At 51.2% G+C, this 24,958-nt stretch overlaps 1 protein-coding gene across 2 annotated transcripts; it reads left to right on the forward strand.

Moving 5' to 3' along the window:
* Positions 1-1,893: 1,893 nt before the first annotated feature.
* Positions 1,894-23,514, forward strand: MEOX1 (mesenchyme homeobox 1). Of its 2 annotated transcripts, XM_004041538.4 has the most exons (3): positions 1,894-2,762; positions 20,179-20,351; positions 21,806-23,514. In XM_004041538.4, the coding sequence occupies exons 1-3, from the start codon at positions 2,294-2,296 to the stop codon at positions 21,926-21,928; spliced, it is 765 nt and encodes a 254-aa protein (XP_004041586.1). In that variant the 5' UTR covers positions 1,894-2,293; the 3' UTR covers positions 21,929-23,514. The 2 variants fall into 2 exon arrangements, with proteins under 2 accessions (XP_004041586.1, XP_004041587.1); XM_004041539.3 differs by lacking the exon at positions 20,179-20,351 and having other exon boundaries at positions 21,806-21,891.
* The last annotated feature ends 1,444 nt before the right edge of the window (positions 23,515-24,958 follow it).

The following is a 24,958-nucleotide window of genomic DNA, read 5'->3' on the forward strand; positions in this document are numbered from 1 at the left end:
GGCATGAGCCCGGGAGGCGGAGCTTGCAGTGAGCTGAGATCATGCCACTGCACTCCAGCCTGGGCGACAGAGTGAGACTCCATCTCAAAAAGGAAAAAAAAAAAAGAAGTTCAGAGAGATAAGGTGACTTGTTCCAGGGCACACAGCCAGGAAGTGGCAGACCTGGGGCTTGAACTCAGACCTGTCTAACCTCAAACCCCATGCCTCTTCCTCTACATCTGGCCTGCTCCAAACTGAACAGCAGGACACCTGAGGCCAAGTGCTGATTCCACCATTTCTTAGCTGTGTGAGTCTGGGCAGCCCAGTCATCCATCTGAGCCTCAGTTTTGTCATCTGCAAAATGGAGACATAATTCTTACTTAACCCATCCTAGGAAAGTTGTGAGGCTCAGAGAATTGTGTGTGCCACAGCTAAGCCCTGGGCAAAGCAGAAAGATGAGTCTGGTTGGCAGCTATGACCCCATCCACCCTACTGGTCTACAACACTCTGACTGCTTGTTCCAGAAGAGGGCACATCTTTTCATATGTACACCCCTCCCCATCTTTTACAGCTGTTCCTGCTCCCAGGATGTGTATCTGACTGGAGTTTCTGGATTATAAGGCCAGTCGTGGCTTCATTCCACATCCCTGGGTGCCCTTTGGCTCTTCCTAGGAGCATCTCCTGCACCCAGCCCCCAGGGCCCCACCTCCAGGCTGCAGAGCTAAGACCTAGGGTCCCCTCCTCAGGGAACCCTCACCGTCTTTGGAAGCAGCCAGCAGAGACGCTGCTGTTAAGGTCCATGCCTGTTTCTGCCCCCATCCTGCTGCTCTGGGCCATGGGAATAACCAGTGGGGAAGGAGTTCTGGCCCCTGGGTGTTAGGAATGTCGTCCTCCAAGAAATTGCATTAACCCTCTGAGAGACCAGCAGGGCGCAGCCATGAGGAAGACTGATTGGGCATCAAGATGGCACTTGGGCTGGCTGCCCTGTGATGTGCACCAGCCCGGAGACCCAAGTGCCTGCTTGCCAAAGAGGCTCCTTTGGGGAATGAGGAGCCCCTGATTCCTATTTCCCTACCCCAAATTCCTCGGAAGCCTCCGCCTCTGGGGGATGAGAAAGGGAAGCAGGTGGGTGGAGGTGAAGGGGGCAGGGAGCAGGTGGGAGGAGACCCGAAGAAACTTCAAGGACCTTATTTAAGAGCCTTGCCATTGCTGTGAAGAAAAATGACTTGAAACCTCTCTAGAGAAGAGTGTGGCTAATTGGCATGTATGTTGGAGGTTAAAGAGCGGAAGGAAGAATCTGATTGTTTTTTTAAGTTACTGAGAAAGTGAGAATGTCACTCTGGGCAGAGAGAAATTCTTTTTTTCTAGAGTGTGCCTTTCTTTATACTACAGACCATAGTGGGCCGCTGAGACTTGCAAAAAAGATTTCTTTTAATCCACCTTCCTTTTTCGCAGGCAGCAGTAGAAGGGCCTTTAAATCAAATGCAATCACCAAGCTTGTCTCTTGCTCTTATTCCTCACTTCACTCCCTGGAATTTGGCATTTGATGGATTCTGGATCTGACTTAAGGCTTTTTCTAAATCCAAGACTTGGGGAATTTTGTTAACAGTGCAATAAAAATAACTTCATAGTGTTACAGGAGGCACATTAAAGACGGTGTGTGTGTATGTGTGTGTGTGCTGCTCTCTTTCCTTAAAAAAAAAAATACAGACAATGTTTCTTTAAAAGTCTCCATCTGCAAATCCCATTAGATGTGCATATAAGGTTTCTGATGATTAATAGTTGCCTGCTAGGGTTTTGGTTGGAGGGGATCTTGTGTGTGTGGGTTAACCCCTCCCTCTCCTCTCTCACATTTCACTTCAGAAATTTGTCACTCTCTCCCCACCGCAGGATTTAAAAGTGTGTCCCAGCAGCCCTGGTCCAGCCCTCTGCAGGCATTTGCTCTGGGCTCCAGGACGAGCTCCTCGTCAGCTGGTGCGTCTGGGTTGGGACAGTGAAAATGTTTAGTGTCATTGGCGACAAATACACATACAGGGGATCCCAGTAGGCAGGCTGGTGCATTGGAGGGGCAGGAGCAAGCCCGACATAGGTGTGTGCACACACATAGGAGTACCTGGCCACATGTGTGTGTACTTTAAGGAGAGACTTTAGTTTTGGGTTTTTTTGTTTTTTTTTTTGGCTCCTGGGGTAATTTTTCTGTTGAACATTTTTCCCTCCTATTTAGTTTTTTTTCTTTTGCATTTTTAAAAATTTGAACATAAAAAGTATAAAGAATCAAATCTTTGAAAGGACCGAGGCGTGCAGCGGACAGCAGATGGATCCCGCGGCCAGCAGCTGCATGAGGAGCCTCCAGCCCCCAGTGCCTGTCTGGGGCTGCCTTCGAAACCCCCACTCAGAAGGCAATGGGGCCTCAGGGCTACCCCACTACCCGCCCACCCCATTCTCCTTCCACCAGAAACCAGACTTCCCGGCGACAGCGACGGCAGCGTACCCTGACTTCTCAGCCTCCTGCCTGGCAGCCACCCCACACAGCCTGCCCCAGGAGGAGCGCATCTTCACTGAGCAGCACCCCGCTTTCCCACAGTCCCCCAACTGGCAATTCCCTGTCTCAGACACCCGGCGCAGGCCCAACTCAGGCCCGGCAGGGGGTTCCAAGGAAACGGGGACCAGCAGCCTGGGCCTGGTGGACACCACAGGAGGCCCAGGCGAGGACTACGGGGTGCTTGGGAGCACTGCCAATGAGACAGAGAAGAAATCATCCAGGCGGAGAAAGGAGAGTTCAGGTAGGTGGCTCAGGAGCAGCTGATCATTCCTTTACTGTGTGACCTTGGGGAAGTTACTCACCCTCTCTGTGCCTAGGTGCTCTGAGCATGAATTTCTGTCTAGTCCATCCAAATGCAGGAGACTGGACCAGTTACCTTTGGGGTTTCTTCCACTGAGAGTTCTAGGATTCTCTGGTGATGGGGACCATGTCTGTGTCCTAGCACTCCTGGGCCCCAGGAAGGGTGTCCAGCAAGAGAATGAAACAGGATCAGCCAGGATTTGGAGGACACGTGAAATGGATCCTCTGGGTGCAGACTGGCGAGGGCTGGTGAGGGGCTTTCCTGAATCAGGCTGCCATTGAGTCATGCTCCTCCCCACCATGCTTTGGCCAGCCCCAAGTGGTCCTAGAGCCACAGGGCTCGCTTACCAGGGAAGTTCAGCTGAGGTTAAGGCTCTGAGAGCTAAGACTGAAGCTGGGACCCTGGGTGGCCACCCAAAGCCAAGACCCTATGTGTCCAGGAGCCTAGAGGCAGAGAAGCAGGCCTGCGGCTGGGATGGGAGAATCAAGGGGTGAGGGGGAGATGGAGGGCTGAGGTTTGGGGCAGACTGCCCACCAGGTATCACCCTGCGGAGCTGGGCCATGTCCAGGCCAAGGGGCAGACAACTCAGCATGCTGAGATCTGGCTGACCCCCGGGGCAGGCAGCCCCGCAAGGAGCTGCAAGGGATGGGCAGCCTCTGAGAGAGTCAGGGAGGCAGGCAGCCAAGGGAGTCCGTGCTGGAGTCCCAGAGGCTGGAGGATGAGATTGGCCTATTTGTTAAGATTCCAGCTAAAGCCCTTCTCTTCCCCAGGGTGGGGACCTGCTGCTTCTTCACCTCCCCACCAGGACCTCCCTGGTTGCTCACTCTACCTGTCCACCTTTTGTCTGGTTCCTTGTCCTGGCCTCGTTCAGAACAAAGCAGTGACCAAGCCTCCTGCCCGTGCTGCCCTGTTTTCCTCCTAACAGCCGCCCTCAGGGGCACGCCTGTCTGTCGGAGCCTGTAGAGGACCTTCCCATGGGGCTAACCAGGGTAGGACAGAAAAGAAGGACACCAACCAACAGGTGGGAATGCTTTGTGCTTTGCTTTATAAGCACAGCTTTCCCGAGTTTCTGCTCTTAGCCAAGCCCAGGAATGCTCTGAGATGAATAAAGGGGTCTCACCCAAAAAAGCTCAAACTGAGAGGAAGAAGAAGCCTGCAGAGGTGTGTCAGCAGTGGGATGTGCCCTGATGGGGAGGCTTAAGGTGCCATGGGATACTGACGTCAGCTCTTTTGAGTCCCACGGGTTTGGGAGATGGGGACAGTAGGTTTTATTAGTACCTTGATTCTCTCCATCTGCAAAATGAAAGACTGAAAGTTGGTGAGAACACAGAAAGAATGGGGTCAAACTAGAGTGAGCAGCTCATCTCCATTTGCCCAGGACTTTTCCAGTTTTAGCACTGAAAATCCTGTCGTAGGAAACCCCACAGTCCCAGGCAAACAGAAGAATTGGTCACCCTAGAAGTGAGCTCAAACCCCAGGCTTCAGGCCCCCGGTATCACCCCCTTCAGTAGATTTCAAATGCAGTCCTCATTTTGAAATGATGTTTGGTCTGTCTGCTTGAAGAAGCCCCTTCTTCAATGGGAGAGGAACTGTAGCAGCCTTCGTGGCCGCTAAATAGAAGGGCCCTTTAAACCGCCAGCCAGTTAGATCCCCATCCCGAAAATTAACTCATCCTGCCCCTGGTAGGAAATGTGCTAAGGATGAGAAGCAACTGTCAGCGACTTGGCTCTGAACCCGGTTGAAGAGCTTTCCCCTTGGTGGTGGCACCCAGCACTGTGGCTCCTTCCTCTCTGCCACTTTCCAGAGAACTGAGAGCCAAGGGCATTGGGAAGGGATAGCAAAGCCAAGAGCCTGCTGGGCTCAGGCAGAATCTTCCAGCATTCCGAGTCTCAGCAAAACCCAAATGCACCAGCTCTCTTTTTGGCGAGTGGCCGATGGCCCTGCAATGCAGAGAGAGCATTCACACTAAGCAGCTGGCCACCCAGGAGTACAGGGACACCCTCTGCTGAACGGCCTGCATGCTTCAGGGTCAGATTTTGGTGGAGGGAGGTTCCCATTCGCAGGGGCCCTGGGCTTCTCTAAGGGTCCCCTCAGGAGCACCAGCAGCAGATGAGGCAGGGCCCAGTGAACTGACTCTCACTCATCCCCCTGTGATTCCAGACAAACTCACTGTTCAGCATGGAAATCTTTATTGCCGCAATGCTTGCATCCTCCTTTGGAATTTAACTGAAGGGGAGGAAGGAGGCAAGAAAGATCAGCTTTGTAAGAGCCCAAAGAAGGGGGAAAGCGACACAAGGCTCACGACCTACTCCAGGAATCTGGAATTCAGCTCAGAAAAGGCAAACCCACAGAGAGCCCCCCACCCAACCCTGCCAATCCTGAGTCTATAATTGGATCCCCTCTCCAAAATTGTGATATTTTGTTCATTATCAATTTTTTGCATTATTTTTGATTTTTACAAATATTGCCTTAAAATATTCTTTCTTTTTTTTTTTTTTTTTTGAGATGGAGTCTCACTCTAACGCCCATGCTGGTGTGCAGTGGCACAGTTTCAATTCACTGCAACCTCTGCCTCTTGGGTTCAAGCAATTCTCCTGTCTCAGCCTCCTGAGTAGCTGGGATTATAGGCGCACGCCACCTCTCCCGGCTAATTTTTGTATTTTTAGTAGAGTCAGGGTTTCACCATGTTGGTCAGGATGGTCTCAAACTCCTGACCTCGTGATCAGCCCACCTCGGCCTCCCAAAGTGCTGGCATGCGCCACCGTGCCCGGCCTGCCTTAAAATATTATTGATCTTGACTACAGAGGGGTTGGGCATGCCCTTGCATTTGGGCCTCCCCAAGTCCAGGCTGAGTGGTCCCTGGAAGGTTAACCAGCATTGATCAGAAACGTGTTTTCCGTAGTTCTTCCCAGCCAGACAGACAGGCTGCAGTGTCAGCACGACAACTTTTGGCTGCATGACTTTGGAAAAGTTCTTAACTTCTTCCAGCCTTTGTTTCCCTGGCTGTAAAATGGGAATATAGCAGTAGCACCTTCCATAGAGAGTCTCTCTGTGAAGGTTAGATGCAGTGATCCATGAGATTAACTCTGTGCCTGGCATATAGTAAGAGTTCAATAAATAGCAGCTGTAAATGGTATTAGGCCCATATTTCCTGAACCAGCCTTCAGAATATAAGGTCTGACAAATATTTCTATATTTATGGGGATGGTGGAATTGAATATTTCAATTATGCTGTCTCAGAAATTCCTGAGTCTAGGGAACTTCTGGCAATCATTTTGTTCCAGTTGTCATCAGGAGCATGGAGCTCAGAGACCTGCTGGAGAGGTTATGGGGTGAGTTGGGCCTGGCAAATGCACCCCATATTGAGTGGCTGAGAAGCCTCCAGAAATGGAAAGTTTATTGTAAGAGGAATGTTCTCTGCACTTCCTTCCTCCTCTGCCATCTCCTTCAACTGCTCCCCGCTCACTCCCAGTGGAATCTGGAGCTGATCTACTCAAAGAAATTATCAAGAAAGCAAGGGTTGGCCGGGCGCGGTGGCTCATGCCTATAATCCCAGCACTTTGGGAGGCTGAGCCAGGCGGATCACCTGAGGCCAGGAGTTCAAGACCGACCTGGCCAACATGGTGAAACCCTATCTCTACTAAAAATACAAAAAAAAAAAAAAAAAATTAGCCAGGTGTGGTGGCAGGCACCTGTAATCCCAGCTACTTGGGAGGCTGAGGCAGGAGAATAGCTTGGACTCGGGAGGTGGAGGTTGCAGTGAGCAGAGATCACGCCACTGCACTTCATTCAGCCTGGGTGACAGAGCGGGACTCCATCAAAAAAAAAAAAAGAGAGAGAGAGAGAAAGGAAGAAAGGAAGGAAGGAGAGAGACAGAGAGAAAAAGAGAGAAAGAGAAAGAAAAGAAAGAAAAAGAAAAAAAGAAAGAAAGAAGGAAGGAAAGAAAGAAAGAAAGAAAAGAAAGAAAGAAAGAGAGAGAGAGAGAGAGAGAGAAAGAAAGAAAGAAAATGAACAAACGGGGAGAAAGAAAGAAAGCAGGGTTCCTGGCCTTTGGCACTTCCCCACCCTGGAGACCAGCATGGTGTTATCTTACCCAAACCACTCCCAGCCCCAGGCCAATGGGGATTAAAGACCCCTGCTGGCAGGGACAGCTGTGAGGCCACTGTTGTTTTCCCCCAAACTGTCCTTGCTACTGTGGTTGTCTTTAATTTATGGGAATGAGGGATTTTGCGGTGGTTTCCTCATGGGGTTCAAGGGAAGGTTGCGTGTGATTAGAGTGGCTACAGGTGAATCCGATCGCCCGCCTGGGAAAGCCATGGTGCTAGAACTCAGCACTGCTCCCTCCTGCTCTCACGTCCTCACTCTGCTGAGACATGCCTTTAATCAGACGTGATTTGTCTCATCCTTCTTCAGCTCCAACACGTGTGTTCCCAGAGCTGTCCTGCCCCAATTTCTCTTTGCAAGACCTGCTCTCTGCCTGCCCCCGCCCAACCACAAATTTGCCTAAGGTATAAAACTCCACAAATAGGCCTCTCTCCTCTTTTCCCTCCTGATGCCCCTTTACAGGCCACCTCCCCACCCCAGGTCCCCTCCACTACCCCTGCCACGAAGCCACACCTGGGGACTGACCTTGCAAACACATCCTGCATTTTCTTCCCCCTCTCTGACTGTGCTCTGGTGGTTTCTCCTTGCCTAGAGCACTCTCCCCTTCCCCGTACTTCTGCCTGTTGAAGTCCTACTTAAAAACCACCCAGCTCAAAAACAACCCCTTCCAAGAATATTTTTGTTGTTCTTTTTCAAAAATTTATAGCTCCATTTGCATATAACATAGTATCAAAGAAAGCTACAGTTAAGAAATTTCAAAGTCTAGCATCTGCTAAAATCTGTGTTGATTTTCTCACTTTAGCTTGCAGTTGTTTCATAAAGGAACTCTTCTGAGGGTTCTTACCTGGGACATCTTATATTTGAAATCTCCTTTTTTAAAAATTGGGGTCAAATACACATAACATAAAAGTTACTGTCTTAACAGTTTTTAAGTGATACAGTACAGTAGTTGTGCAATCGATTTCTAGAACTTTTAATCTTGCAAAACCGAAACCCTATCTCCATTAAACAATGCCCTTTTTTCCCTTCCCCCACCCCCTAGCAATCACCATTCTTTCTCTTGCTAAACATTTGACTATTTTAGATACCTTACGTAAGTGAAATCATGCAATATTTGTCATTTTTGTGACTGGCTTATTTCACTTGGCATAATGTCCTCAAGTTTCAACCAGGTTGTAGCAAGTGACAGGATTTTCTTCTTTTTTTTTTTTTTTAAGAAAGACAGGGTCTTGCTATGCTGCCCAGGCAGGTGTTGAACTCAGGGCTTCTAGCAGTCCTCCCACCTTGGCCTCCCAAAGTGTTGGAATTATAGGTGTGAGCCACCATGCCTGGCCTCCTTCTTTCTGAAGACAATAACATTCCATTGTATGGATATACCAAATTTCTTTCTTCTTTTTTTTTTTTTTTTGAGACGGAGTCTCACTCTGTTGCCAGGCTGGAGTGCAGTGGCGCGATCTCGGCTCACTGCAACCTCCGCCTCCCGTATTCAAGTGATTCTCCTGCCTCAGCCTCCCAAGTAGCTGGGACTACAGGCACATGCCACCACGCCCAGCTAATTTTTGTATATTTAATAGAGACGGGGTTTCACCATGTTGGCCAGGATAGTCTCAATTTCTTGACCTTGTGATCTGCCTGCCTCAGCCTCCCAAAGTGCTGGGACTACAGGCGTGAGCCACTGTGCCCGGCCACCAAATTTCTTTATCCATTCATCTGTTGATGAACATGTAGGTTGCTTCCACCTCTTGGCAATTGTGAATAATGCTGCAATGAACATGAATGTGCAAATACCTCCTGGAGAGTGTATTTTCTTTTTCTTTTTCTTTTTTTTTTGAGACGGAGTCTCACTCTGTCACCCAGGCTAGAGTGCAGTGGCGCGATCTCAGCTCACTGCAAGCTCCGCCTCCTGGGTTCATGCCATTCTCCTACCTCAGCCTCCCGAGTAGCTGGGACTACAGGCGCCCGCCACCACGTCTGGCTAATTTTTTGTATTTTTAGTAGAGATGGGGTTTCACTGTGTTAGCCAGGATGGTCTCAATCTCCTGACCTCGTGATCCACTGGCCTCAGCCTCCCAAAGCACTGGGATTACAGGTGTGAGTCACTGCGCCCGGCTGGAGAGTGTATTTTCTTTTGAGTGTATACCTAGAAGGGAAATTGTTATATTATGTAGTAATTATATTTTTAATTTTCCAAAAAAATTATTTATTATTAGAATAAAATATAGAGACAGGGGTCTCGCTATGTTGGCCAGATTGGTCTTGAACTCTTGGCCTCAAACAATCCTCCTGCCTCGGCCTTCCAAAGTGCTAGGATTACAGGTGTGAACTGCTACACCTGGCCATATTTTTAATTTTTCCTTTTTCTTTTTTTTTGAGACAAGAATCTTGCTGTTGCTCTGGCTAGAGCGCAATGGCGTGATCACGGCTCACTGCAATCTCTGCCTCCCAGGTTCAAGTGATTCTCTTGCCTCAGTCTCCCAAGTAGCTGGGATTACAGGCGTGTGCCACCACGCCTGGCTAATTTTTGTATTTTTAGTAGACAGGGGTTTTACCATGTTGGCCAGGCTGGTCTCGAACTCCTGACCTCAGGTGATCCGCCCGCCTTGGCCTCCCAAAGTGCTGGGATTACAGGCATGAGCCCCTAATCTCCCCTTCTTATAAGCATATCAGGCAGATTGGATTGGGACCCACCCTAACAGCCTCATTTTAACTTAATCCCTTCTTTAAAGGCCCTATGTCCAAATACAGACACACTCTAAGGTACTGGGGTTAGGGCTTCAACATAGGAATTGGGGAGGGAAGCACAATTCTGCGCTTATAGGGACTGTACAGGACTGTACGGGGACAGGAACAAGGGACAAGGTTCAAACTGTGGCACAGACCGTTCAGTTGAAAACCCCTTTAGTGAAAGCAGCACCCAGATGTGTGCCCGACCCCAGAGCTTTCCTAGCTCAGGGTCCTGTCGGCTGGTAGAGCTTTTCCACTGAGACAGGAAGTTGTTTCTAGCCACAAGCAGATCCCTGAATTCCTATCTTATACCAACAAGTACAGACATAAAAAGTGGAGGCAGTTGGCCGGGTGCGGTGGCTCACGCCTGTAATCCCAGCACTTTGGGAGGCCGAGGTGGGCGGATCATGAGCTCAAGAGATCAAAACCATCCTGGCCAAAATGGTGAAATCCCATTTCTACTAAAAATATAAAAATTAGCTGGGCGTGGTGGCATGCGCCTACAGTCCCAGCTACTCAGGAGGCTGAGGCAGGAGAATCGCTTGAACCTGGGAGGTGGAGGTTGCAGTGAGCTGGGATCACGCCATTGCACTCCAGCCTGGGTGACAGAGCCAGATTCTGTCTCAAAAAAAAAAAAAAAAAAAAAAAAAAAAAGTGGAGGCATTTTTAGGAGTGAATCTCTAAAGAAGGGAGCTGTTTGACAGAGGAAAGGAGAAAAGAGGCATGGGCTGGGTGCAGGGGCTCACGCCTGTAATCCCAGCTATTTGGGAGGCCGAGGTGGGTGGATCACTTGAGGTCAGGAGTTTGAGACCAGCCTGACCAACATGATGAAACCCTGTCTCTACTAAAAATACAAAAATTAGCTGGGCGTGTTGGCTCACGCCTGTAGTCCCAGCTACTCAGGAGGCTGAGGCAGGAAAATCGCTTGAACCAGGGAGGTAGAAGTTGCTGTGAGCCAAGATCGTGCCACTGCACTCCAGCTGGGGAGACAGAGTGAGATTCCGTCTCAAAAAAAAAAAAAAAAAAAAAAAAAGGCAATGGTAGGCTGGGCACGGTGGCTCACACCTGTAATCCCAGCACTTTGGGAGGCTGAGGCTGGCGGATCACGAGGTCAGAAGATCGAGACCATCCTGGCTAACACGGTGAAATGCCATCTCTACTAAAAATAGAAAAAAATTAGCCAAGCGTGGTGGCAGGCGCCAGTAGTCCCAGCTACTTGGGAGGCTGAGACAGGAAAATGGCGTGAACCTGGGAGGCACAGCTTGCAGTGAGCCAAGATCACACCACTGCACTCCAGCCTGGGCGATGTGAGTGAGACTCCGTCTCAAAAAAAAAAAAAAAAAAAAAAAAAGCAATAGTAGAGATGAGAATGAAATAAATGGACAACCCCAATAAGTGTCACCTGGGTCGCCAGAGTGATGCCAAGTCCCATACAAGTGACCTCATGCCCATGCTCACCTTCTTGCTGGGCCACGGTACAGTAATAGGAGGAAGGGTGGTCAGAGACTAAGGTCAAGCGAATTAACCAGTTAGCCCTGGTTCAGGTCCCTGATCCACAACTTCCTGGCTGTGTGGACGTGGGTGAGTCCTAACCCTCCCTGAGTCCCAGTCTCTTCTGAGGAATGAGGATAACAGTACCTACTTCATAAGGTGGGTAGCTGTGAGACTAAATGATGTCAGAGATGTAGAGTCCACAGCCAACACTTGGTAACCCCTGGGTCCAGTTTTCCCAAACCCGCATATGAGCACCCCTCTCTCTTTAAAGTCCTCCCCTGATGCTGGCTGGCTGCATCAGGTTTCCCACGTTCAAAAACAGGCCAAAGTGTCCTGAGCTCTGCTGAAGTCTTTGCCCCCTGCTGTCAGCCGGGCCTGCCTGACTCTGATGATGCTACTGGCTTAGGGTTGTGGCAGTGCTGGGTGGGGTGTGGTTTGAGGGGTGCACAGCTGCAGCAGCTCCTCTTGTCCCGAGTCCATGTCCAGAACCCCTAGTGAGGAAGAAGTTTTATGGTCCAGAGTGGCCAGCGTGGGAGGGGAGACAGCAATTCCACACTCAGCCAGTATCCCTCTGGGCATCCCCGGCCTCCTGATTAGAGCTCCTGACCTCCTCTTCTGACAAGCAAAGAAAGCTCAGAGCCCAAAGCAGGACCCAGGCCTTGGCCACCATCTGAACTCAGAGGCTCCAGCACAAATCCCACGCCTGGGCCTGCTCAGGCCCCTGATCAGGTACAGTCGGAAGCTCTGGAGAAAGTCCATTTCTGCTGAGGCAGCAAGATCCTGACCAACATCGAAGAGGGAAAGGTCCAATGAGCCCGTGAGCTGTAAGAAGGTCAGCCCAGGGGTCGCCTCAGCTCTGCTCCGCCACTCTCCCATGCTAGGGACTCAGGATTCCTGCCCGCTCACCTATTTCTCTGGCTTGAATAAATCACGGGCACTCGGGCCCAGGGAGGGGGGATAACTCAGAGGCAGAGAATCCTTTCTGCCTGAGAGACAGGACTCACAGCCCCTGCAGACCTCCAGAGCTGGCCCTTTTCCCCAACTCCCTCTCTGCCCATAACTTGGGCTTCTCACCCAATTTGGCTCCCTGGCCTCTGGCCAGGACCCACCCCCTTCCTTTTCTTTTCTTTTCTTTTTTTTCCCCTTGTTTTTCTTGCATGCAGAGGTAGAGGAACAGTGTGAGCAGTGGGCCTGGGTCTCAAGCCCACACTTCCTTTGGTGACAGCTGAGGGTGACATATGGAACTTATAAACAAAACCCAGAACTACCCATGCCTCTCCCCATCCCCTCTTGAAAGCTGCTGCGCTTCCCCCTCACCAACCCACCCCACCTGGGACTCTCAGCAAAGACTATAGCACCAGACTTTTTTTTTTGAGACGGAGTCTCACTCTGTCGCCCAGGCTGGAGTGCAGTGGCACGATCTAGGCTTACTGCAAGCTCGGCCTCCCAGTTTCATGCCATTCTCCTGCCTCAGCCTCCCGAGTAGCTGGGACTACAGGCACCCGCCACCACACCCGGCTAATTTTTTTGTATTTTTAGTGGAGATGGGGTTTCACCGTATTAGCCAGGATGGTCTCGATCTCCTGATCTCGTGATCCACCCGCCTCGGCCTCCCAAAGTGCTGGGATTACAGGTGTGAGCCACCGCGCCCAGCCAGCATTACGCATTTTCATTCCAGAAGAACCTGCCTCTCTCCCATGAAACATCCCTTGAATTCCCTGGCCCCAGAGAGGCTGGGAGCCCTGCCGATGTCTCTTTAGGCACCTACAGGAGAGGAAAAGGGCCTGGACACTGGGGTGGGGCAGGGCTCAGTGAGACAGTCAGGCCAACCCCAGGAAGCCAGGGAGATCCTGGATGTGAACATCCAACCAGTCTCGGGCTGGCTCCATCCCAGTCTTGTCTATTTCGACGGGCTTTGACCCCTCCTTCTGAGGTTGAAAGTAGGAGAGCTTACGGGGACATCAAAGTGTCTATGCTGTGACAGTGCAGGAAGCCACAGACACCGTTTTCAGAGGATTTGCCAAGGTTTCACCTACTGATGTCATGCTCCAAATATTCCCTTCTTTTTCCCTCTCTGGGGAGTCCCAGGAAGAGAGATCTGAACCCAGACCCAGACAATGTCCCTAAGATAGGCACAGCCTCCATACTCATCCTCCCCCGAGGGCAGTGTGACATGAGGCTATACCCCTAGACTGGTCCCAGGGGCCTTGGGCAAGTCATTTAGTCTCTGGATCTTAATTGCTCATATGTTCAACAGGCTAATGTGTACCTTACCTACCTAATGGAATAATTAAGAGGATAAAATAGGAGACAGCCCAATAGGGTGGAAAGAGCTTCCTAACAAGAAAATCTGGGTTCTAGGCCCAATTCTGCCCCTAACTTGCCGTGTGTCCTTACAGGAGTTCCTTACCTTCTCTAGGCTCACCTATAAAATGAAAAGGTGACGTTGATCATCTCTAAGTCCCTCCCACCTCTACTTTCTATGATTCTGTAGTATCTGTGAAAGCCTAAAAGAAGTTCTCTTTGGAGGAAAGAAATCCCTTGTCAACTGCACAGTGCTATTTGAATGTGAGGCATTTGGCATCCTGTCTGGTTTGGATATTAATTTATGTAAACTGGTGCCCTCAGAGTTGGACTGTAGAGTACAGAACTCCAGAAATGTTCAGACAGGAATGGGTCTGTCTGAACCTCCCTGTAGCTCTGATAAAGCTGTCTGCTCACTTTACGAAGGCCTGCCAAATGTGGCAGCTACATATGAAATAATTTGCCCTGGATGGTGTGGAAGCTTATGGTGGAAACCGCAATCACACGCACACCGTTTGCATTTCTCTGGGCATTTGACTGTTCCCTCACAGCCCTGCTCCAGCAGAGGGTGAGGGCTATGCAGGGGCTGGGGTGGGGCAACTCCTCCCTAACCACAGAGGCAGCCCACTGAGGGCCAGCATCCTCCCTCCGCAGTCCTGGAAGAGGCATCTGCGGCCCCCAAGACAGAAGCAGCGCAGAAGTGATGTGGATTGCCATGTGACACATCTAGTTGTTGTGCCTGGAATTGTGGAACTCTGAAGGCTGCAGCAATAGTGGCCTAGGCCAGGTGCAGTGGCTCATGCCTGTAATCTCAGCACTTTGGGAGGCCGAGGCAGGTGGATCACCTGAGGTCAGGAGTTCGAGACGAGCCTGGCCAACGTGGAGAAACCCCATCTCTACTAAAAATACAAAAATTAGCCTAGTGTGGCGGCAGGCATCCATAATCCCAGCTACTCCAGAGGCTGAGGCAGGAGAATCGCTTGAACCCAGGAGGCAGAGGTTGCGGTGAGCCAAGATCCCACCATTGCGGTGACCAATCTCCAGCCTGGGTGACCAAAGTGAGACTCAGCCTCAAAAAAAAAAAAAAAAAAAAAAAAAAAGCTGAAAGGTCAGACATTTAAAAGATAACCCTTTCACACAGGTCTGGAGATGTGGTGCCTTAAGGAGCATAGTGCTCTAACTCTGCCCGTGAGTCATCTCAGATATAATCTCCAATAGAACTCTTTCTGATGGTTCTTGTGAACAGAGCTTCAGTGACATGCCAGGCACTGTGCTAGGTGATAACGCCCGCTATCCAGCTCCTGTTACTTCTCAGCGTGATAAGCACAGCGGGTGTAGCTATTCCTGCTTTGCAAATGAGGAAATTGAAGCTCCAAGAACCTAAAGGACTCGCCCAAGATCCAAAAGCTCTTCCTCGGTGCCTCACTCACCTACGAGTGCTAAGGCCCAGGTTCACCAACAGGTCCTCCGACACGTCTGCATATATAACTTCCCTCCACACAGCTCAAGGCAGGGAGAGAGAAACGGCCCAGCAGAGCCCTGATCATTGAGCCGTGGGAAGGCTGGGGAGGGCTTTGGAACAGAGCACACAGCAAGACCTCAGATCTGACTGAAGGGAGGAACTAGGAGCTGAGACAAGAATACGTGAAGTTGGAAGAGCCTCAGACTTCATCAAGGCTAAGGGTTCTCAATGGAAGAGAGAGTAGGGAGTGTAGGGCATCAAGGCTTATGTTCCAGGAAGGAATTCTGACACCAGCTCCCTGGCAGAAACAGAATCCGGTCCAATCCCATACTTCTACACATGCGGAAACTGAGGCCCACAGAGGAGAGGAAGCCTCCCTAACAAAGTTGTACTATCCTGGGAACAGACCATCCTGGGAAGCATGAGTTAGTTTCTTTTTCTTTTCTTTTTTTTTTTTTTGAGACAGAGTCTTTCTCTGTTGCCCAGGCTGGAGTGCAGTGGCACTCGTGGCTCACTGCAAGCTCCGCCTCCCAGGTTCATGCCATTCTCCTGCCTCAGCCTTCCCAGTAGCTGGGACTACAGGCGCCCGCCACCACGCCTGGCTAATTTTTTGTATTTTGAGTAGAGACGGGGTTTCACCATGTTAGCCAGGATGGTCTCGATCTCCTGACCTTATGATCCGCCCGCCTCGGCCTCCCAAAGTGCTGGGATTACAGGCGTGAGCCACCTGCGCCCAGCCCAGCATGAGTTACTTTCATGTGGCAGGGTGCACAGGAACTGTGCCCATGAGCAGGGTGACCGAACAGCTCCCAGAAACGGCATGCAAGTGCTCATAGTGTTTCCATCTTGCTGAATATGTTGCAATTTGTAATACTGTTGCAGAACAAAGAGAGCGTAACTTCCACTTCAACTTTCATAGCTTGCTTCCCATACTTCTGGTCCCTTCATCATTTCCAACAGTGGTGAACGTTGATCCCACTCTGGGAAGTTGACAAGGGACAACCGCCCTCCCAGAGCCAATATCCATCCCACCCACCATTAGTAGGTATTGCCCCCAGGTTCACACAGGGAGTTAGTTAGTTGAGACCGTCAGTTCCCAACCCAGACTTCTTCTTCCTGTTTCCTCTGCTGGAAATCGGCACTGGAACCCCAGAGGCTAAATCAGGGCAATAAGAGACAGGAGAGGAGAGGTGGCCCGGGATGGGGCATAGCTTGGCTGGCAGTAGTCAGCTGTCCTATTTGCAGAACTGGGGTGGGGGAAGTTGTTTGGGGGGACACCATGGGGCACCTGTGCACACCTAAGCAGGCCTTGGAGGAGGGTAGATGTGGGTAGCAAACAGGGTGGTGACCCCAGGACCTCTGGAAGGGGTGACAAGCCCAGCTGCCATGGTCCAGCTCCAGGCCCCAACCTGAGCCAGCCAGCCAGGAGATATGGAGAGCCTTGGCTCTAATCAGATGGATCTGGGTTCAAATCTCCCTTCTGTCACCTAAAAGCTGTCAGGCACACTGGGCAAGTTCCTGGGCCTGTCTGAGGCTGACTCTTCTGTATAACAGGATTATTTAGCAAATACTTAGCAAGTACTTTTTCCTCTTCTCTCTAGGAGAATTATGTGCAGAACTGGCTGGGGGCGCGGTAGGGGGCAGTTGTGCCAGGTACAGAAGCAACTATGGCTAGATGCTAGGGTGAGAAAAAGTGTTTCCCTGGGGAGACAGCTATTAATCAAATTATCACACAAACCCATGTTAGGAGTGCTAAAGGGGGTAAGAACAGTATCCACTCATAGGCCGCTGTGTGGTGAGGTTAAAGCCGCAGATGCCTCTGGGCACACACAGAAACCTTCAAGAAGTGCATCTGTTTCTATCCCAGCCCTTCAATGGCATCTCGTGGAGCTGATAAATTGGAGAATATATTTGTCCAGCACTTTTAGATTTTTCTTTTTTTTGAGACGGAGTTTTTGCTCTCGTTGCCCAGGCTGGAGAGCAATGGCGCAATCTCGGCTCACCGCAACCTCCGCCTCCCAGGTTCAAGCGATTCTCCTGCCTCAGCCTCCCGAGTAGCTGAGATTACAGGCATGAGCCACCACGCCCAGCTAATTTTTTGTTGTTGTTTGTATTTTTAGTAGAGACGGTGTTTCTCCATGTTGGTCAGGCTGGTCGCGAACTCCCGATCTCAGGTGATCCGCCCGCCTCAGCTTCCCAAAGTGCTGGGATTACAGGCGTGAGCCACCGTGCCTGGCCACTTTTTGATTTTAATAGCATGTTGCACACACATATTAACTCGTTCGGTCTTCCAATAACCCTAGGAGGTAGGTGAAATTGTTTTCCTCAATTTCTTGATGAGGAGACTGATGCCCAGAGAGGCTAAGTGACTTCCTCAAAGTCTCCAGCATGGAGATTCGGGATTCAAGCCTCTGCGGTCCTCTGGGCTATCCACTCCCCGCAACCGTGGAAAGGAAGGGCTGGGAAACACTAAGCCTCGGGACGGGAGGAGATTGGGAAACCAGTCCCCGACCGCGCCCGTCGTCTAAGCCCGGGTTTCCTGCCTCTCTCCGGGCCCGTGGGCCGGGCTGTGCTCCGGGAAGCCCGTCATCCGCTCGTGACCGACCCTCCCCGGCCCGCTGCCAGGAGGGGGCGCGGCGCTGGCGGCGGCCAAGGCCGGAGGGCTCCTCGGGGACCCTGGCCCGGGGCTGCGCGTCCTTCCCTCCTGCCCACGCTCCCGCTTCCGGAGGGGTCTGGACCTGCCTTCTCCGGCCTGGAGCCAGAGGCCGCCGGGCAGGCAGCCCGCGCCAGGATCTCAGCCCCCTGCCCTGCTCCCCGGGCGCGCCCCGCGGGCGGCCAACCCGGATCGGACGCGGACCCCCGGGCCAGGGTGCCACGACACCCCTGACCCGGGCACCGGGACTATCGGGCCCCTCCCCCGCCTTCTCGAGTTCCCGGAACGGCGGCACCCACTCCCCTTCCATCCCCCGGCGGAGGCCGCGGACGCGCAGCGCGAGGTGGGCCAGGCGCCCAAATCACTTTACCGTGCGCCTCCTGCTCGAGAGTCGCCCAGCCCAAGGCAGTGGGGTGTGGAGGCGGAGGACGGGGAAACTGAAATACAAAGGCATTGAGTGGAAAGCAATAGAGGGAGGTGCTGGGAGGGGAACCAGCTAGGCCCAAAGCTCCAAAGTGGATCGCCGGGTTAATGTGGGGTTCCTGCCTCGCCACCCACTCCCAATGCGGCTGCTTAGCCGACTGCATAGGCGGCTTCTCTGCCTTACACTAGCGGGTCTGAATTCCCCAGCCCAGTCCCCCAGGTAGCTTAGACCCGGCCTCTGAAAACAGAAGATCCCTCCTTCCAACACTCCTCGCCGGCAAGGCAGAGATGGGTCTTTCAGGGAGCAGGACGTTGGGCCGCAGGTTTCGGTAAAGCACCTCACTCGGAGCCACAGCCTCCATGTCTATAAAATGAGGACAATGGACCGGGCGCAGTGGCTCACGCCTGTAATCCCAGCACTTTGGGAGGCCAAGGCGGGCAGATCACGAGGTCAGGAGATCGAGATCATCCTGGCTAACACAGTGAAACGCCGTCTCTACTAAAAATACAAAAAAATTTGCCGGGCGTGGTGGCAGGCGTCTGTAGTCCCAGCTACTCGGGAGGCGGAGGCAGGAGAATGGTGTGAACCCGGAAGGCGGAGCTTGCAGTGAGCCGAGATCGCGCCACTGCACTCTAGCCTTGGCGACAGAGCGAGACTCCGTCTCAAAAAAAAAAAAAAAAGATAATTAATGAAGCAAAAGTCTTTCAAATGTTAGAGCCCCGGGCTCCTGCAGCCGTTCCCTGGCCACGTGGCATGCATTGCGAGTTAATTGTGTAAGTGTGTGGTCTTCTTCCCACCTCCTCTCCACCCACCACCTCCATTCATTAAAGTGAAGGTAGAGCTGCCTCCCACCCGTCTGCTCAAGAGATAACCATTCAGCCCCTTTTATTTGTTCAGGACTTTACCGTTTGTAAGCCCTTCCTAAATTTTTTTTTCAAGACATAGTCTTGCTCTGTCGCCCAGGCTGGAGTGCAATGGCGTGATCTCGGCTCACTGTAGCCTCCGCCTCCTGGGTTCAAGCGATTCTCCTGCCTCAGCCTCCCAAGTAGTTGGGATTACAGGGGCATGCCACCGCGCCCAGCTAATTTTTTGTATTTTTAGTAGAGACGGGGGTTTCGCCATGTTGGCCAGGCTGGTCTCGAACTCCTGACCTCGTGATCCGCCCGCCTTGGCCTCCCAAAGTGCTGGAATGAGCCACCGCGCCTGGCCCCTACATACTTTTCATTTGAACAGTATGTGTGTGTCAAATCGCCTGAATTTAATTCTTGTCTCCCACACCCCCTGGCTGAATAAACTTGGACAATTTGCTTAACTTCTCTGTGTTCGTTTTCTGGTCCATAAAGTGAGACTAATACTAGAACCACTTGGTTGGGCTATTGAGGAATAAGAGGCTAATATATGTCAGGTACAGCACCTGGCACAGAGTGTGTCCCCTGACCCTGTTGGCAGTTATGACTGAGCCCCGCTGAATCTAACATGCAGCCTGCTTCAGAGGGCTCCAGATGGCTTTCCAGACTTGGCCCTCTGGGGCAGATTCTGATTCCGTAGGTAGGTCTGGGGCAGGCCTGAGATCCTTCAGGTCTGAACAGCTCCCTGGTGCTACTGATGCTGCTGGCACCCAGGCACTCCTTTGAGTGGTGAGGTCTTAGAGCAGCGGACTTGACTGTGCACCAGACGCATCTGGAGGGTTTGTAAAAATAGATTGCTGAGCGCCGTCCCCAGAGTTTCTGACTTAGTAGGTCTGGAATGAGGCTAGGATTTGCATTTCTAACAAGCTCTCAGGTAATGCTGATGCTGCTGATCTGGGGACCATAGTTTGAGGCTTTGTTTTAGAGCATCTCACCCCTCAAGCTTATGGCCACCAGTAATGTCATGCTGGGGGGTGGGCTGGGGAGTAGAGGTCATTAAACGGCCAAGAGTAGCTTCTTGTGCTTTGGGAATAAAAGAAAGCTCGGGGTAGGGGGAGGGTGGGAGGCAGGTACCTGAGATTGGAAACCAAAAATAAAAAATCTTCCCAGTTCTAATATGGGTAAGACACCAGAAGGAATAAAAAGGACAGTGTAGCTTTTTTCTCAGCATCCTGTAAAAATAAGGGAGACTGAGAAAGACTGCCTAGTTGCTCAAGGGCAAAAGAAAGGGAATGGAGTCTCCCTCAGCCCATGTCTTCCTGTTTGGGGTCCTCTCTCCCCAGACAACCAGGAGAACAGAGGGAAGCCGGAGGGCAGCAGCAAAGCCCGCAAGGAGAGGACGGCCTTCACCAAGGAGCAGCTGCGAGAGCTGGAGGCAGAGTTTGCCCATCATAACTACCTGACTCGGCTCCGCAGATATGAGATTGCGGTAAACCTGGACCTCTCTGAGCGCCAGGTGCGCCCCCGGTGGCCCCTCCTCTTCTTTGCTCTCTCATCTCCCTCCCTTCCCTCCTTTCCCACCACCCCTCCCTGGACCTTCTCCTTTTTCTTCCTCCAGCCAGTCCAGCGGTTTTCAACTGTGGCCACACCTGAGAATAGCCTGGGGAGTTTTGGGTTTTTTTGTTTTTTGTTTTTTGAGACAGAGTCTCGTTCTGTCGCCCAGGCTGGAGTGCAGTGGCGCGATCTTACTGTAACCTCCACCTCCTGGGTTCAAGCAATTCTCCTGCCTTAGCCTCCCGAGTAGCTGGGCTACTGGCGTGCGCCACCACGCCCGGCTAATTTTTGTTTTTTTTTTTAGTAGAGGCGGGGTTTCACCATGTTGGCCAGGATGGTCTCAAACTCCTGACCTCAGGTGATCCGCCCGCCTCGGCCTCCCAAAGTGCTGGGATTACAGGCGTGAGCCACTGCGCCCGGCCCCTGGGGAGATTTTAATAGTGCTGATGTCTGGGCTCCACCCCTAGGGATGATTTTAATTGGCCTAGGATGGGATACAGGCCTCAGAATTTTTCAAAGGCCCCCTAGGTGATTCTCACATGCAGCTAGGTTGGGACCTATGGTCTGACTATTCCCAAACTTGAGTATATGTTGGAATCCCCCAAGGCACTTGTTCAAAATGTGGATTCTGGAGGTCCGGAGAGAGATTTTACTATAATGAGTGGGCCTGAGAATCTGTATTTCTAGTACATTCTCCAGGTGATCTGGATATGCAGCTGGTTCCTGGGCACACTTTGAGAAAAACTTCCCTGGCCCTTTGTTTTGGACTTTCCCTTCAGCCACCCCACACCCCCACACCCATGCTCTGATGCGGAATAATAGTAATAATAACCGTAATATTTGATAGCAGATTTCAGTTGACAGAGCACTCTGCCAGAGGGCTGGATATTGAATCAGAAGACTTAGATTCAAATCCTGCCTCTATCACTTTTCCTAGCCCTGGGACCTCTGGGTCTCCATCTGTAAAATGGGATCATAATCCTGCAGGTAATACTCAAGCTCAGATGAGAAAATGTGCTTACCAGAGCTATCTAAACCAAAAAGTGCTCTATAAATGTGCCTAAGGATAAGGCTGATGACCTCTGCTCCCAGACCCTTGGGGAATGGAGATAGGGGGCAGGGGGACCTGGCACAGGCAGGGCAGGGCATGTGAAGGGGGTGGGGCCAATGCAGAGTGCTTTTAGAACATGTTCCCCTGTCTGGGGCTTTATCCGAAGCCACAAGACAGACCTCTGGGCAGATTGGTATGTCCTCTCTTCGGTCTTAGTTCCTGGGGCCTTTGAGGGAGTAGGGAGTGGTAAGTGATGGTTTCAAGCTGGGGTCCCTGGAGTTACACCCTGGCTAGCCTAAGCATTGACAAGGGGAGGAGGTCACACCGGCCCTGGAGTGACCAGGCTCCTTTGCTTCCTCCCCCAGGTCAAAGTGTGGTTCCAGAACCGAAGGATGAAGTGGAAGCGTGTGAAGGGAGGTCAGCCCATCTCCCCCAATGGGCAGGACCCTGAGGATGGGGACTCCACAGCCTCTCCAAGTTCAGAGTGAGATTCTGCACGGAGGAAAAATGACTAAGGACTGAGCCCCCTACCCAACTACCCCCACCCCAATCCCACCTTCACCCTCTTCCTTCCCCAGCCAGGGCAGCCTCTCCACATCTTTCCCTGCCTCTTGGATATGAAACTGCCCAGCATTCCTGGGAGTCTTAGGATTTTCCAGGAAGTTCTGTCCAGCCTCTTAGCAGCCTCTTCCCTAGGGCCTTTGCTCCCACACTCTCATGGAATCAGACAGAGATCCTACCGGGCCGGATGAATCTGGAAACAGCTTCAGAGATACTGCTTCTCAGGGTCTCTTGGCTGCCACCCATGCCTCCTCCTACCGCCATTCTCCTATGTCAGCCAGGCCTCCTCCTGGTCTGGACACCACCTGGCCTGGTGGGAGAGGAGCTTTGGAACCAGCTGGTGACTCGGAAAGTAAATGCTTCAAAAGGAAGGAAATGACGGAGACACACGCCCTTGCCCACCTTCCTCTGTAGGCTGCACATCTGAGGCTTTGGGGCCCCTTAGTTGTCCCGAAACCCCAAGAAAAATCAGAATGAGGAGAGTCAAGGACAGCAACTCAGCTGCTGCAAGCCAGAAACACATCCCTGTCTCCAAATTTGTTGGCTAAGTGGGGACACTTCTGAGCACTGACTAGAGAAGACAGAAAAATAGCCCGATGTGGGTTTCGGTGTCCCCATATAGGCCCGTCCACACAGGCTTGACTGGGTGGACAAGAATGAACCCATGACAGCACCTGCTGCTTCAAAATCAAAATCAATTTAGGGATACAGCAGGGGCTGTTGGGCTGTGCTCCAGAGAAAAGGAGCAGCTACTCCTTTTAAATCCACGATTTCTGGATTGAAAACCTCTCCAGATGCCGAGTTGTTGGGCTGAACAACTAGGGGCTGAAAACAACGTAGAGGCTGGAAAGTGTCCCCTGCATTCTGGAGGGGAGGGGAGATAATAAGGAGGGCTGCTGGGTGAGGGCCTGGAGATGTGGAACCCTGGAGTGGAAGGTTCTCCAGTGACAGTATCCTGTGACTGCAAAAGGGGACAAGAAAATCCCTCTTCCTCCATGGGATGGATTTAAGCTCTTGCTGTGTGTTCTACAAATGCTGTTATTGTGGGAGGAAATGCTAGGTTTTTGTGTGTGGACTGCCCAGACCTCAGCCAGGTGTTCTGGAGATGACATTTGAGGACTGATGGCCAAAGAGCATGGGGGACTGAAGCCCTGGCTGCCTCAGCGCTCTGTCTCCCGACACCAGCTGGTGTTGCAGAGGGAGGTCAACGTGAGTTTGGATCTCTTGTACGCAGATGTAATCATTCACATGTAAAAATAACCCCACCTCCCCACCCCAAAAAGGGCAAGAGCTGTGGAAAATGATTGCCAAATGAGATGGCTGGTTAGAGCATGATTTTTTCTAAAGCATACTTCATATATTTTCTTAAGATTACATCAAGCTAATTGTGCAAGGTCAATTCACTTTGTAAGAAAACTCTCGGAGAAATAAAATCAATAAAAAGCAAAGTTCCCAGGCCTTTTTCTTTGCAGAGCGAACAACCACAGCTCTTGTGTGCAACCTTCTGATTGACCAGACAATGTCTAGAAGCAAGAGAAAAAGGGAAGAAATGATCTAGACAGAGCTGCCCCCCTTTAGTTTTTCAAAAGGTGGGTACAAAATATAATTGGTGCCAAAAAAAACTTTTTCTCCCATGCAAATGCATGGTCTTCATTTCTCATTGTAAAAGTTTAGCTTTCAGTTTCCCTAAACTATGACCTATCAAATAGTCAATGTTTTATAAACAAAAGATGAACTCTTTTGTTAATAAGGGAATCTTGACCACAAAGTAACCATCCCTAATGTTTAAATTCAAAGTTTGGAGATTTTATTTTTCAAGGTAGAAAAGTGTATATTAATAGTAGTAAAAAATGACATAAGAAAAAATATCCCATATTTTGTCCTTTTTTTTTTTTTTGAGACAGAGTTTCGCTCTTGTTGCCCAGGCTGGAGAGCAATGTCTTGGCTCACTGCAACCTCCACCTCTTGGGTTCTCCTGCCTCAGCCTCCTGAGTAGCTGGGATTACGGCCATGTGCCACCACGCCCAGCTAATTTTTGTATTTTTAGTAGAGATGGGGTTTCTCCATGTTGGCCAGGCTGGTCTCCAGCTCCTGACCTCAGGTGATCCACCCGCTTTGGCCTCCCAAAGAGCTGAGGTTACAGGCCTGAGCCACCACGCCTGGCCTCTATGTCTTTTTAACTAAAAAACAATTTGTCTCACCAAGATGTCAACAATGGACAAAACAGGACTGGCTACGGTGAGGGGAAAGAGGGAGGCAGGAGGGGAGACCTGGCCAGGATCTTGCATTGAGGCAGCCTGGGCCAGGTGTGGGCAGTGCCTGGAAGTGACATCACCAGGAGCTGGAATCAGGCAGACCCACCAAAATGAAGGTGCCAATTGGAATTGGGTTCAGTGGCTCAGGTTCAGGTTCACAGCCAAGCAACATGGACACGCTCAGTCACCCCCGTCCACCCTCCTGCTGGAAACTCAACTCTGTGGCTTCAGGGGACATCACCCTCTTCTGGCTTTCCTCATCTGTCCTAGATGTTCCTTCTCTGTCCCCCATCCAAGCCCCTTTCTCGATGCTTCTGCTCTCACAGCTGGTTCTCAAGGTTTTCTCTTTCTTCCGCCACCTTCCCTATTTTTCAATCTCTCCCCAGATGATCCCATCCACCTACTTTTTTTGTTTGTTTGTTTTTTGGGACAGTCTCGCTCTGTCGCCCAGGCTGGAGTGCAGAGGCGTGATCTTGGCTCACCACAAACTCTGCCTCCCGGGTTCAAGCGATTCTCCTGCCTCAGCCTCCTGAGTAGCTGGGATATGGCTAATTTTTGTATTTTTAGTAGAGATGGGGTTTCACCATGTTGGCCAGGTTGGTCTCAAACTCCTGACCTCAGGTGATCCTCCCGCCTCAGCCTCCCAAAGTGCTGGGATTACAGGCATGAGCCACCGCGCCCAGCCTATGTTTTTTTAAATTG

The sequence above is a fragment of the Gorilla gorilla genome, chromosome 4 (assembly GCF_029281585.2).
Source record: "Gorilla gorilla gorilla isolate KB3781 chromosome 4, NHGRI_mGorGor1-v2.1_pri, whole genome shotgun sequence".
Taxonomy (NCBI): Eukaryota; Metazoa; Chordata; class Mammalia; order Primates; family Hominidae; genus Gorilla; species Gorilla gorilla.